The 13,442-nt window shown below is 52.7% G+C and overlaps 3 protein-coding genes across 7 annotated transcripts in view; 1 reads left to right on the top strand and 2 right to left on the bottom strand.

The window, feature by feature from the left end:
• The window catches only part of LOC309845757 (uncharacterized protein), a 31,612-nt gene extending 21,113 nt beyond the window's left edge, over nucleotides 1-10,499 (bottom strand). For 2 of the 4 annotated variants that reach the window (XR_014301494.1, XR_014301495.1), the window contains exon 1: nucleotides 10,397-10,499. Coding sequence is in view for 1 of the 4 variants with exons in the window: in XM_082694087.1 (XP_082550213.1) it covers nucleotides 10,351-10,492 (142 nt within the window). In the remaining 3 variants the exon portion in view is untranslated. Of the gene's footprint in view, nucleotides 1-10,350 lie in introns of all 4 variants that reach the window. The other 2 variants (XR_014301496.1, XM_082694087.1) reach the window with 2 other exon arrangements.
• GCC1 (GRIP and coiled-coil domain containing 1) lies at nucleotides 1,942-7,137 on the bottom strand. Of its 2 annotated transcripts, none has more exons than XM_082694083.1 (2): nucleotides 5,706-7,137; nucleotides 1,942-4,865 (listed from the first exon to the last, which is right to left on the bottom strand). In XM_082694083.1, exons 1-2 carry the CDS (start codon nucleotides 6,735-6,737, stop codon nucleotides 3,510-3,512), a joined length of 2,388 nt encoding a protein of 795 aa, XP_082550209.1. In that variant the 5' UTR covers nucleotides 6,738-7,137; the 3' UTR covers nucleotides 1,942-3,509. The 2 variants fall into 2 exon arrangements, with proteins under 2 accessions (XP_082550209.1, XP_082550210.1); XM_082694084.1 differs by having other exon boundaries at nucleotides 1,942-4,805.
• On the top strand, nucleotides 9,771-12,929 carry ARF5 (ARF GTPase 5). The gene is made up of 6 exons (XM_082694086.1): nucleotides 9,771-9,988; nucleotides 10,515-10,595; nucleotides 10,946-11,055; nucleotides 11,616-11,687; nucleotides 12,210-12,335; nucleotides 12,443-12,929. The coding sequence occupies exons 1-6, from the start codon at nucleotides 9,922-9,924 to the stop codon at nucleotides 12,527-12,529; spliced, it is 543 nt and encodes a 180-aa protein (XP_082550212.1). The 5' UTR covers nucleotides 9,771-9,921; the 3' UTR covers nucleotides 12,530-12,929.
• The last annotated feature ends 513 nt before the right edge of the window (nucleotides 12,930-13,442 follow it).

Genomic DNA, 13,442 nt, shown 5'->3' with positions numbered 1-13,442 from the left:
TCCTTTTGCTCTGTTGGTGATCCAAGTCCTAAAAATGAGCTGTCATCTAGAGCCTGGGGGACCAGGCAGCTTTATAAAGAACCAGTGTTGCCTGTTTAGCTCTCCAGCATAGCCACGTCACTTGCTGCAGTTTTACAGCTGGAGACTTTCTTTCCATTTGAACCCATCCAATTCAGCTTAGAGCTCAGTCTCTCCAGCCACAGAAGTCACCTGCGGAGACAGGCACTGACTCTTACGAGTCCTGAGAAGACAGCACACTCAGACTGAGCCAGCGTGGGGTACTCAGACCTGGTTTGGACACCTAACAGTTACATGACCTTGGGCAAACGTTAACACCTCAACCACTCTCCACCTGGTCTGTAAAAATGGACAACACAACACACGTGTGGAGTAAATGATGCAATGGGTATGAATGGCTCGACATGGTGCTGGTGCGGTTGGCAAGAGTTCCCAAAGACAGCCCTGCAGTGGCAGCTTCTCAAGAAAAGGCCAAGAGCCCTGGAGTTCTGGATAACAGATAGGGTCTTACATCTAGGGCATGACTATATGGCTATTGATTCCCCAGAGAGTAGATACCCAACAAGAGATGGGAAGCAAGGAAAGCAGAAAGCCCTTAGAATGATCAACTTGCCTTCTCTGCCCCTTCTCCCTGCATTTGTTCTTCTCAGCAATCCTCCCAATTCCTGTGGTAATAAACAATAAGGTCGTCTCCTTACTTAATGTTGACACGCCTCATGTATGACTGTATCTGATCTCAATTCTTTTTCTCTCCCTTTCCTTTCTTAGAGTATCCAGCATTGGAAAACCAGTCAAGAAACTGGAAAATATACTTGGGAGGAAAATGTGGGGAGACAAAGACCTTGTGTTCTTCTTAAGGGTGGGAAGGCACCTAGCCTTTGCCTTTTCAGCAGGAAGTGTTCACAGGCTTATAAGTATTAATAGTTTTTTAAAAAATTATTAATCAGAACTTGACTTGCTTCTTTGCCTGTATGGTATCTTCTTAAAAGTCAAAAGCACCGGAATTATTAGTCCTAGGAAAGTAGCTGTGACCTTGGATCTTTCTGTGCTGTCCAAAACCACCTAGAAATCACAATCAAAATATGTGCTACAGGGGCGCCTCAGTGGCTCAGTGGGTTAAAGCCGCTGCCTTCAGCTCAAGTCATGATCCCAAGGGTTCTGGGATCGGAGCCCTGCATTGGGCTCTCTGCTCTGCAGGGTGCCTGCTTCCCTTCCGCTCTCTCTCTCTGCCTGTTTCTCTGCCTACTTGTGATCTCTCTCTGTCAAATAAATAAATAAAAATCTTTTAAAAAAATGTGCTACATTTAAGGCGATCACAATTAAGAGACGATGATTTTAGTTCAGTCTGAAATCCTGAGAAACTTTTCCAGAATACTGTAAACCCGGCTTTGAAGCATAACAGAGCATTAAAAGACCTGATTACTTCTAAAGTTTCAAGCAGCAATTATGGAAGTTTCAAGCCTGCCCACAAAACCAAGGAGAAAGTATAGTGTAGCTGCTTACACACACACCTAATTGGAGGTTGAAAAATTTGTTTTGTAATTGAGGTAGTTAAAGCACTGAGAGGTTCCTCTCTAGATTCAAGCTCATGGTTTGTTTGGTTTTTTTTTTTTCAAGATTTTATTTATTTGAGAGAGAGAGCAAGTAAGCATGGGGACGAGGAGAGGCAGAGGGACAAGCAGACTCCCTGCTGAGTGCAGAGCCTCATGAGGGGCTCGATCCCAGAACCCTGAGATCCTGACCTGAGCCGGAGGCAGGTACCTAACAGACTGACCCTCCCAGCTACCCCTCAAACTCATGGATTAATATATTATCTCCATCCTTTTTATTCACCATTTACACTCACATTCTGTGTATGTGTATATACATGTGTGTGCGCGCACGTGTGCACAGGCATGCATATTGTTAAAAAAGCACGTTAAGTCAGGTTGTTCAGATTTAATGACTCTGTGGTCTGTTATCATTTGAACACATCACATCTGTTTCATTGAGTCTGCTGTTCCTAGACAGTCTAGGACATCCAGCCTCCCAATTAGAATATTTAATCAAAGTCTTCTGCACCCTAAACCCTCACAAAACAGCTGTGATGACATAACAGAAAAGATACGTATTAGTCCAGTCAGTGACAAACCATTGGTCTTTAGGGTCGAAAGATTTCTACAACCAGATCAAGAGCAGATGGAGGAAGGGGCAGAATAGGGGAACTGATATTGTCTGAACCCAACTTTTCTGAGCCCCTCCTTTCCAGACGGCCTGAAGCTCCCTTTCCTTATGTGCAGATTAAATCTACTTGTGCAAGACCAAACATTTAAAAAAAAAAAAAAAACCCAGGAAGGAGGAAAAATTATAGTAATACATGTAGAGAAGATGAGGATTGTGTACTGAAACTCTGTGACCCGATAAAGACATGGGCAAAATACCCTGGAGGCAGTAACCCATGAACACTCTGGCTTGCAGGGACATGAAGATTTAGCCAGAATGCTGTCCATGGGGGCAGCTGGCACCCCCAGCCCCTCGGGTCACAGAATCTTCTAGAATCAGCAAATCCTCCTCTTCTCAGTCCCTACAAAGGCAGAAACAGCTGCGGGGAGGTGAGGAAGTTGTAAATCTCTGAGCTAATTCTTTGTAACCAGACAGGCTCAGAGTTTCCCAATCAGATCCTCCGCTGTTAAGAAAGCCAGGGTTTTTTCTTAATGCAAGTTCAGCATCGAGGAAAAGCTAGCAAAATCATTTACTCACAATCCCAGACCAAGCTGAGACAGACAGGTTAAGGCAGGGTCAAATGCAAGAGGCCCATGGAAACCCTATCCAGGCCAAAAGCAGGTTACTCAGGAAATCCACAGGACTGACATGGTGCTCGGGGCCCTCTACATACATACTACATACTTATAGGTATGTTTTGTCCAGACTGACCAGGCCGTACCTAGCCCCAGCTAGGTAAGTTTCCCTGTTCCAGAATGGAAGAATCTGTGGACAACAGGGAACAATCGGTCACTATTTCAAACTTCCTGGTTCCTCTCCGGCCCTGATTTATGTCCCCAGAAAATTGGGGCAGCGGTGGACCAGACTCAGATTATGAGATGGGGCATAAACAGCCGGTCCTTGTGAGTATTTAGAAATAACTGAACTCCCTTTGGAGTCACATTAACTCCTGGTTCTGTGCTAGGAGTGTAATACTAAAACAGAAAGTCTTATTTTAAAATATTCTCACCACCTCCCCAACTTTGGCACCTCCCAGTCTTCATCTGTCCCCCGTCTTCCCTCACAAATGCACCATCCGAGTATTACTGGGACATTTTCGGGATCTCTAGGGCCCAAGGACAACGTGGCTTTCATGGCATTTGGCAGAAAATCCCATCCCACATTAAAGACTCTTCCAGTTCAACACAGTGAAGAAAAAATTATAATGTTAAGAGAAGGGGCAGCAGAAACCAGTCTGTCCCTTCCCCCACCAGAGGCACAGAGATTTCGGGAGTCCTCGAAAAGGGCATTCATCTCTTGCCAGAAGGCCACCAGCTCCCACCGGTGGGGAGGCGTGTGATGGCTTGCTTCTCCTCGGGACTGAAATGCAAGATGGTCAGGATGGCCGTGAGGGTCTGCTGGCGGCCCAGGCTGTCAGGCAAGGTCAGGAAGCGGTAGATGATGTTTTTGAGGTACTCCAGGTTGGCTCCCTCCCTACTCTGATCCCTGATGTTCTTCTCAATGTGGCTCTGCAGGGCGGCTACCTGCTCTCGGTGCCGCTCCCCGTCCTCCAGCAGCCGGTCCTGCAGCTGCCGAACCTCCCCCTCCAGCCTGTGCTTCTGCTTGCGGAGCGACGCGATCTCCACCTCCTTGCGGGCCAGCTGCTCGGCGTACAGGAAAAACGTGGGCTCGTTGGCCGCGGCCAGCTGCAGCGCCTGGGTCAGGCTGTCCGGGGCCGACACGTCGGCAGGGTCCCCGGGCCCCCCGCCACCCACCGGGCTCCTGCGACCCGGCAGCCCCGAGGACAAGGCCACGGAGCGCAGCTGCTCCAGCTCCAAGTCCTTCTCGGCCAGCACAGCCAGGGCCCGGTCCCGCTGCTTGTGCAGCTCCTCTTCTAGGCGCAGCGCACGCTCCCTGAAGTCCAGCTGGCTCTGCTCCAGCTCCTGGCGGTGCGCGTGCTGCAGCCGGGCCAGCTCCTGCTTCCAGTGCTCGGCCTCCTGCCCGTGCTGGCGCTCGAGCTCCTCGCAGGACAGCCGCAGGGAGATGTACTTCTCCTTCAGCTCGGCGAGCTGTTCCTGGGCCTCCTCCAGCTCCTTGGCCAGATTGCCGTCCTTGGTGTTCTTGCTCTTGAGGACCACCTGGGCCCTCATCTTGTACCTCTCGAACTCCTCCTTCAGCTGCTTCAGCTCCTGTTGGTAGTAGAGTGCCGAAGCCTTCTCCCCGTCGGCAGCCTCTGAGCCGGCCATTATCTCCAGGTCACAGAGCTTCTCCACGTCCAGGGTCACCTGGCTTTTCCTGGCCGCCACCTGCAGCAGCCTCTTCAGCTGCTCCATCTTATCCTTCAGGACGTTGACATCCAGACTGGACTCCTCGCCATGGCTGTCCAGCGGGGAGCGGCTGGAGGCGGCGAGCGCCAGCGTCTTGTTCTCCAGGTCCAGCTGCAGGATGCGCTCCTTTAGCTTCTGGATAGCCAGCTGGTCCTTCTGCTTGGCTTTCTCATAGGTGCCCAGCAGCTCGGACAGCTCAGAGATTTGATTCTCCAGGGCCGCCACCCTCTGCTCTTCCACCTGAGATTGCTGGCGTAGCTGATCTTCCGCAAGGGCTGTCTGTAAGGCAAGGAAACAGATGGAAATGCGTCCAGAAAAGCCACAAAGGCCTAGAGCAAACTGAGAGAGCAAGAGAGGGGAGCAATGGGGTCACAGGACTCAGATGGCCTGGTTTGAGAAGGGGCACTGGGGCTTTTCCTGTTGCTTTGGAAAACTAATGAACCTTCCTATAACCTGGTGGGGTTCTGCTCCCAGAGATACATCACAGCAAACAATATTAAGAACCTCCGCGTATCTACTGTTGTTCTGCTCTAGTGTCTCCGGTCTCCTGTCATACACAAGGCTCACACGAGAACTGCGTTATCTTTGTTTGTCATCTGTTGCCCCAAATCCCAGTAAGAAATCACAGGACATTCTTTTCCTCTCCCAATATTCCTGGAAGTTCAAAACTCAGTTGGATCTCTCTCCACGCTGAAAGGAGCACTGTAAAATAGCACACCTTTCCAGAACAGGTTAACTGACTAGAAGCAATTATAAGAGGTTGCTTCTGAGACTTCTTTTTGCACCACCTCCTCCTCCCCGCAGCCACCCTACCTACAGGCGTATACCACTCCCTGTGTAAAGCATCTGCCTAGAGGCAGACACACTCCTTTCACTGCATAGCTGAAACTATGCTGCCCCACAGAGCACAGCTGCTAAGATGCCAAGGCCAGAAGTTCAGAGGTGTCTCGTCCCAAACCAGCCTACACTGAGGAAGTCCACAACCTGTTGGAAGCACATTCTGTGGATACTGTCAACAGCACACCGCACCGACTTCCCAGGACTCACAGTGCAACCTCCTGAATAGCATCAACAATGGACACGGCAGCCACTTAGTTCTAATTACCAAAGGAGACAAAACCCTGATATTTCCCACTTTAGGCTAAATGACTAACATTTGAAGGAGATGACAGTAATTACCTTCCTCATTTCCTGCTGCAGCTGAGCCTGGAAATGGCTCTTCAGGCAGGCAGCCTCTTCCTGAAGCTCCCGCAGCCGAGGGTCGGGCCGATTCTTCTCATCCCGAAGAGCCTGCAGCTCACCTTTCAAGTCCTCCACCTCACGGGTCAGCTGCTTGGTCTGCAGCTCAAATCCTTCCATCTGACCAGCTGCATAAGCCCGTCCTGCCAGGGCTTCTCTGGTCTCTTCCAGCCGAAGCTCCAAGTCCTGGCGCTGGGTCCTCTCCTCCTGCAGCAGTTTCTGGAGCTCACGAAGCATCAAGGCATGGTCACTTTGCTCTTGGGCCCGATCATGCTGCTGGGTGATAAGTCGGGCTTTGGTTTCTGCTATCTGCTCCTGCAGCCCCTTCAATTCTCCCTCCAGACGGCCCCGCTCCTCTTCTGCCTTTTTACTGGTATCCTCTAAGTCCTGTTTCATCTTCTTCTTGTCAGCCAGGTAAGAAGCTTCCATGCGAGACTTCTCCTGGGTGACTGTAGCCAAAGAGCTGGTCAAAGTAGCCAACTGAGTCTTCAGCTGGTGCAGTCGTTTGTCCACTTCCCCACCCCCAGATGGTCCATCCCCACTGCTACTACTAACGCCACTCTCCGACCCGCTGGCTTCTTCGGACTTTGGAGGTGGGGGTCCACGAGCCGGCCTGTCATCCTCTACCCCAAATTCACCCTTGGTGCTGGTGAGACTTGCCGCAGTATCCAAGCTGGTGGCGGTCCCAGTGCTATCCTCGCTGTGAGTGGAACATCGGTCATCCACAGAGTCAGGAAAAGAGAGGCCTGGAGGCTGGACACCTGTGAGGCCCACATCTGCCTCGTGGGATACCGACAGCACCTTAATGCTGGCCTCTAGAGCCTCCTTCTCTTTCAGGAGGCTTTTATAGGCGCGGACCACATCCTTAAGACGTGCCTGGTACTGGAGGAGCTGCTTCTTCTGCGTCTCAATGGTCTCCAGCAGGTCCTTCTTGCTCGGTCCGCCCCCGAAATTCATGCCAAACTTCTCCATGTTCAGAACGGGTTGCTCGACGTCGGCCAGAAGAGGGTCGCGAAGACCTTGGCGGGGGCAGTGAACGACGGGGAGATAACTGTTCCCGAAGGCGCTCCTCCAAGCTGTCGGAGACCGGATGCCGGACGCGGGGCAGCCTGCAGAAGCGCCTGCCGGGTCCTAGGCACCGAGAGCCGTGGCCAGTCCTATCCTAAAGGGGCGACGCCGCCACAAGAGAAGCACACGGCCAGGAATCGCCTGTACTGTCCCAGAAACTGCTTCGCACTCGCCCGGGCCACAGCAGGCCCCGCCGGCCCTCGGCCCACGGTCGGCCACGGGTTTAAATCCAGCGTATCCCCATCACGACTTTCTAAGTACAGCAGCCGGAGAACGGCGCTTCCGGGTCCCCTGGAAGTGACGACAGCGCGACGCAACAGGCTCCGCCCCCAGCGGGCGCGCGGTAGGCGGAGCTACTTCGGCGGGTGGGTGGGAGGTGGCCTGTTCTGAACCCAGCTAGGCTACGAACGCAGGGCAAGCAAAGTCGAGTACTCCGGAGTGTTTCATGTTTTCGTGACGGCGCCCGAGCTTACCTTCGGGCTACGAGGAGCGAGGGTCGGGGGGCAACGCCGCACTGAGTCCTTCTCAAACACCCGGATGAGCGACGCTTCCCCACATTTGGGGCTCAGTATCTCTGTCCCTGAAGATCAACAAGTCAGACTCCCATTTAGACTACGAAAACTGTAACCCTTGATAGGACAGTTTTGGCACCTGTTCGGTGTACAGTATAATAATTATTAGCACCCTTCCTGAGTTCTGCTGAGTTGATTCAACAATTATATGTGGAAGGCACCCTACGGCCATGACCTCCATCTTACGTGCCAGCTGTACTCCAGGACCGTCACAAGAGTTTTGTTATTTACCCCTTGCAGCTATTCTGCTCAGTGGGTGGAAACGCGAGACATGGGTTACATAACGTGCTCAAGGTCACACAACTAGGAATCCTATCTATATCTGTCTACCTCTCAACATATCAAGTCCTGTTCCAGGTGATCACGACGAAGAGACAAGGCCCTGCCCTCAAGGAGCTCCTATCTAGTGAGAAAGCAGAGATAAAAACACAAGTCCTGCTCTCACACCAGCATGTATGGGTATATTCAAAGTGCTACAGAAGTTAAGAGGAGGGAGGCCTGTCTAGGGGAAGCAGAAAAGGTTCAGGGAAAATACCTGGGGATCTGAAGCATAAGTAACAATTATCCATCTAACTAAAGATGAGGGAAACAAGCATTCTGGGCAGAGGGAAAAGATTGCTGGGACTCCTAGGGCATCAGAGAGCCTGGCTCACCGGGGAAGCACTGAGAATCACCTCATAGCCATAGCTTATGGTATGTCAAGGAGGTTGGCAACAGATGGGCCAGGCACAATAGGTGGAGACACAAATTAAAGCATTTAGACTTTATCTTGGGCGCTAAGAAGACACTAAAAGATTTTAATCTTGGGTGGCATCATCCAGACTTAAATGAGCAAGAGCTCAAGGAGCTCAAGGAACAGAAGACTGGTAAGGAGGCTATTTCTGTCTTGAGGAAGAGATGGTAGTGAAACAGAGCAAGGACAGCAGGGACAGACAACAGGGATTGGCTCTTTTAATTAAAGATGTGGAACTGACCTGACTTCCTCACTACTAGTTCTGTTAATATACTGAGACTCTTAAACGCACTCTTCAACCTTGTAAAAAGCCTTCTTAAGAATGCAAGTCTGTGGCTGAAGAGTCAAGGAAAGTCATGGATTCACTCATACCCTGTGCCCAAAGCTGTTCTCTTTACAGACTTTTCAGGTCAGGACAGGGAAGAGCCTGGAGGTCTGTTCATATAATTTGTCGTTCAAATAATATCTGTGGCCCAGATAAAATCCAGCTGCACTATGCAAAGCATTTAGATATACTGTTTCTCCTTTTGTAGAAAATAACAGGTTATGAGGATCATTGAAGCTAAGCCCTCCAAAAAAGGGGGTAAAAGGCAGAACTGAGATTTGATTGAGAAGTGGACCAACGGTACATGGTAGGCATTCAATCTTTGTTGAATGAGTGAATGAATGAAGGTTCTCTGATTCTCAGCTCATCTCACAATGTCCAGTCCATAAGCAATTGATCCTACAAGCCTACTGGCATGTAGGTTTCAAATCGCTTGACTTTGCTCCACTGAGCCGCCTATTAGATCATCCAAACCAAGTACTGTATTTGTTAAGCATTTATTAGGTGCCTGGCACTGACTCAGTCTCTATCGTAGAAGAAATTTAAATACCTGTCTTGCTATTCCCCCTCGTTGCTTAGTGGGAAAATTACTTGTGAAGCACTTTTGTCGAGGGCGACAAGAGTTTCATCAATTCCTGGATTGGAGGACATTAAAAAATCCGGGTTCCCAGGTCTGTGGCAAAGTGAAGCGGCTTCAGAAAGGCTGCCTCGGTCAGCTGAAGGACATTGAGTCCGGGGCCCTTCCAGGCAAGGGCCTGTTTCTCCTGTATGCAGGAGTAGATTCTGCTGACTGCGAAACCAAGAAAGCCAGCTAGCGCTGGGGCACCTTCTTTTCCCACCTCCCGCACACTCCTCTCGGGATTCTACGGTCCCTTGAACCACCTGCAACGCTCAAAGCCCCTCTCTGGGCGCTGAGGGGGTCAAAGAGAAGACTAAGACGCGAGCACAGAGCTTCCGCTCCCCTAGGACGGCGGTGCATACAGTGGGTGATGCTAGTTCGCAAGAGCTAAACCTGAGAGCAGGGTGGACTGGCCGCGACGAACCAAAACCCAGGGGCTGGCCACTTAAGCTACGGGTCGGGGGCCGTTGTGAAGCACTGTAGACTCTCCTCGGCCCCGCTTGGGCTGCCGGTGAAGCAGCCACAGACCTGGCAGCGTTCCAGAAACCGGGAAAGACCGAGACCCCAATCCTCTTTAAAGCCGGCGCGGGACGCCGCGAGGCTGCGGAGACTCTCCAAGCTTCAGATTTCGCCAGAGCCGGAGCCTGGGGACGGGGAAGGGGCGGGGAGGGGGCGGGGCCCGGTCGGGGGCGGGCCCGCGGTGACGTAGGGCGGGCCGGGACGCGCGGAGGCGGTGGCGGAGCCTCCTCCTCCTGCTGCTGCGCCCCATCCCCCAGCGGCCGGCCGGTTCCAGCCCGCACCCCGCGTCCGTGCCCGCACCCCCTCCCCCGGGCCCCGCCATGGGCCTCACCGTGTCCGCGCTCTTTTCGCGGATCTTCGGGAAGAAGCAGATGAGGATCCTCATGGGTGAGGCAGATCTAGCGCGCGGCCCGGACCGGAGCGCCGGCCCCCCGCGCAGCCCTCCCGCCCCCGCGTCCCTCCGAGCCCAGCTCAGCCGGGTCTCTGACCTGGAGTCACCTGCCTCCTAACCCCCCGGGGGTCACTGCTCTCGGGCTGGTCGCGGTCTGCAGTGCCGATCCCCGGGCCTGAGCCCGGGAGCTGCGGGCCTGGGTGGGGTGAAGCTCCCTCCTCCCCAGCCTGGCTGGGAAGAAGGGAGGATTCCGCCCTTGGAGACGACTTTTAAAAGGAGCGCAGCCCTCCTCCTATGCCCTTTCCCCCCTAGCCATCTCCTGCCTCTCGCCCGCTTTGGGGCACGAGTTGGTGCTCACCACCCAGACTGCTCTTAAGGCCTCGAAGGTAGAGAACGGAGCGCACCTGCAGGCGCTTGGGCTCTCCGCCCCCGTCTCCATCGGCTATCCTGGTTTCTCCCCTTTCCTGGTCTCTAGAGGGCTCCCTCGCTCCCGTCTCCATCCCTGTGCCCCTCTCCTTGCAGTTGGCTTGGATGCAGCCGGCAAGACCACAATCTTGTACAAACTGAAGTTGGGGGAGATTGTCACCACCATCCCCACCATAGGTGAGTTCTGAGGCGAGGCCGGGAGGAGCGGGAGGCTGGCAGCAGGCCTTCCCAGGGTTTGCTACCCATTCTGCCTGAGGCCCTTATCTCTGTGCAGGGAGCTGACCCTGACACCAGACACTGCTACCTGAGAAGTGGGTCACAGTTACCTTTAGTTGCTGCATGGTGCTGAGGCAGGTGTATGTGACCTAGCTGGGCCTGGTCTGTAGACTGCCTGTTCTCTGGGGTTCTCTTCCCATGGGACTTGATCATTGCCTTCTGGTTTTATGTCCCCAGTGAATCCACCTAGATTTAGAGAGGTCCTTTCTTTCAGGACTTGGTTCTCATATTTTTTTTCCAATTATCTCCAGGCTTCAATGTGGAAACAGTGGAATACAAGAACATTTGTTTCACAGTCTGGGACGTGGGAGGCCAGGACAAGATTCGGCCTCTGTGGCGGCACTACTTCCAGAACACTCAGGTGGGGTGGGGCTCTCCAACCCCAGGAGAGAAGGTGTTAGGGCTACGACTGAGATGTTGGCCTAGGCCTGTCTCACAAGCCAGGGGGAAAAAAACCTTCACCTCCCATCTATCCACAGTTGTAGCCTTACCTCTCCTCATCCTTCAGGAATGCCTTTAGTTTTCTGAGACTTAGCTACCTTAGCTTCTGAGAAGCAGAACTCTGGGGCCATGCTGCCTCATTTATTTGTTTATTTATTTTTAAAGTCAGCTTTTTCTTCCAACGTGGGACTTGAACTCACAGTTCTGACTGAGGCAGTCAGGCGCACTCATGCTGCCTCATTTAGCTCTCATCTGGTCTTTCCCTGGTCCCTTGTGCTTCTTCTAACTACACTGCTTGCCTGAGGGCAGAGGCTGTATCCTTCACATGGTGTCTCCAGTTGGTGCCACCGTGTTTGCAGAAGCTTAGTGAAAAGTTTTAAGATGAGAAGGTTTAGACACAAAGATGGGAAAAAGAAAGAGCCAGACTAGGGTATGTCCCAGCTGGGAGTGATGGCTTGTCCGTTCTTCCTTCCCTCCCAGGGTCTCATCTTCGTAGTGGACAGTAATGACCGAGAGAGGGTCCAGGAATCTGCTGACGAGCTCCAGAAGATGGTGAGCACCAAGAGCCCTGGGAACGGAGTCCCCGTTCAGAGACAGAGCTCTGAGATCTCTGAGCTGGGGTGAAAGTCAGGAAATGTCTCACAGGCCTTGACTGTGTTTCTCTGTGTGGACGCAGTCGCAAGGCATACCTCACTGTGTTTTAACTGGAGTCAGGTCAAAAAGCCCAAGATTGACTTTTTCCTTGAATCCTCACGTCTTCACATCCGAGGTGTTGGTGGGGAAAGGGGAATTATGTGTGGTGGAGAGAAACATCCTCTTAACATTCCTGTTTTTCCATTGAGAAACGTTGCCATTTTGACTAGGGCAAGTCATTTGAAAAAGGCTCTTTTTGGATTTAAGGCCAGATGGCTGCAAGCTGACTTAGGAAGCTTGTGTTCAGCTCAGACTACACGATATTACATTTTCCCCACAAATATGTTAGAAGGCAGAAAGGGAGGTTTCCCTGCCCAGCGGGAAGGGGAGGCCTGGAGACTCTGCCAGGACGCCGGCCTCCATCCCCTTCACCCGTCTCAGCTGCAGGAGGACGAGCTGCGGGATGCCGTGCTGCTGGTGTTTGCCAACAAGCAGGACATGCCCAACGCCATGCCCGTGAGCGAGCTCACCGACAAGCTGGGCCTGCAGCACTTGCGGAGCCGCACGGTGAGGGTCCCGCATGGCCCAGGGTGCCACGGGGGGGCGGAGGGGTAGGACGTGAAGGCGTCCCCTCATCTTCCTTGCTGCTGAGCTCTCTTTCCTTCTCCCCACAGTGGTACGTCCAGGCCACCTGTGCCACCCAAGGCACAGGCCTGTATGATGGGCTCGACTGGCTGTCCCACGAGCTGTCCAAGCGCTAAGCCACCAGGGGCCGGCCCCTGCTGCCCAGAAGCTCCCGCGTGCACCCGGGACGGCCAGATTCCCGGACTCCTCAGGCAGTGCCCTTCCCTCCCACTCCTCTCCCACAGACACGGGCCTCCGCTCTCGCTCCTACCTGCATGTTCTCTCTGTCGTTGGAGCCTGGAGCCTCACTGTCTGGGCCGAAGGGGTCCACTCTCCTGCCTGCTGGGACCTGTGGAAGGGGGACTTCTCCAGGGCTAAGGCCCCTTCTTCCAGAGGAGGAGCAGGGATCTGGGTTTGCTTTCTTTTTTTTTCCATTTCGGGAGTCCCCTTGGGGCCAGGTGGGGAGGGAAGGTGAGGGCTCTGGTGGTGCTATGATGTGGCACTGGACATTGAGTAATAAATTTGCTGTGGTTTGTACATGGTGTTGTCTGTAGCCTAGAAGTGAGGGGACTGGGTTGTTGGATACAAAGGGACAATGCGATAGGAAGGAAGCTCAGAGCCGTGGAGACTACAGAGCGACCCCCTCCCCACCGCATGCACACACCGGCTCCCTTCATCCAGCTCAGCTTCGCCCTCCTTATTCTTGAGGCTACAAGCGCTCCCCAATTCCAGGGGGCCTTTGCTGAGGGGATCTACTTTCATGATTCTGTAAATCTCTGACATCCTGGGCCTTTCCATCTCCTAGCTACTTAGAATAGTGGTTCTTAAAGATTACTGTGAACATTAAAATTGGGGGGCAGTATTTATTAACAAGAGCACCCCGAGGGGCACTTCAGAAAATATGACTCATTAAGACTGATCTGAAGCCCAAGAATATGCATCTTAGAAATTACACAGGTGATTCTGTCACGACTACTCTGTTAGCCTTATTCTATGAAACACCATAGGGTTCTTCTAATCCTTGGGGATTAAAGTTCCGCACCGTGTGAG

The sequence above is a fragment of the Mustela nivalis genome, assembly GCF_964662115.1.
Source record: "Mustela nivalis genome assembly, chromosome: 12".
In the NCBI taxonomy this organism is placed as follows: Eukaryota; Metazoa; Chordata; class Mammalia; order Carnivora; family Mustelidae; genus Mustela; species Mustela nivalis.
This window is presented reverse-complemented; position numbering and strand designations above follow the sequence as displayed.

Excerpts from the sequence above, each read along its gene's own strand:
- ARF5 (XM_082694086.1), top strand. The coding sequence starts at position 9,922 with ATGGGCCTCACCGTGTCCGCGCTCTTTTCGCGGATCTTCGGGAAGAAG. Across the intron at positions 9,989-10,514 it reads GCAGATGAGGATCCTCATGG|TTGGCTTGGATGCAGCCGGC; the intron begins GTGAGGCAGATC and ends CTCTCCTTGCAG. Across the intron at positions 11,056-11,615 it reads ACTACTTCCAGAACACTCAG|GGTCTCATCTTCGTAGTGGA; the intron begins GTGGGGTGGGGC and ends CTTCCCTCCCAG.
- GCC1 (XM_082694083.1), bottom strand. The coding sequence starts at position 6,737 with ATGGAGAAGTTTGGCATGAATTTCGGGGGCGGACCGAGCAAGAAGGAC. Across the intron at positions 4,866-5,705 it reads TGCAGCAGGAAATGAGGAAG|TTTGCTCTAGGCCTTTGTGG; the intron begins GTAATTACTGTC and ends TTGCTCTCTCAG.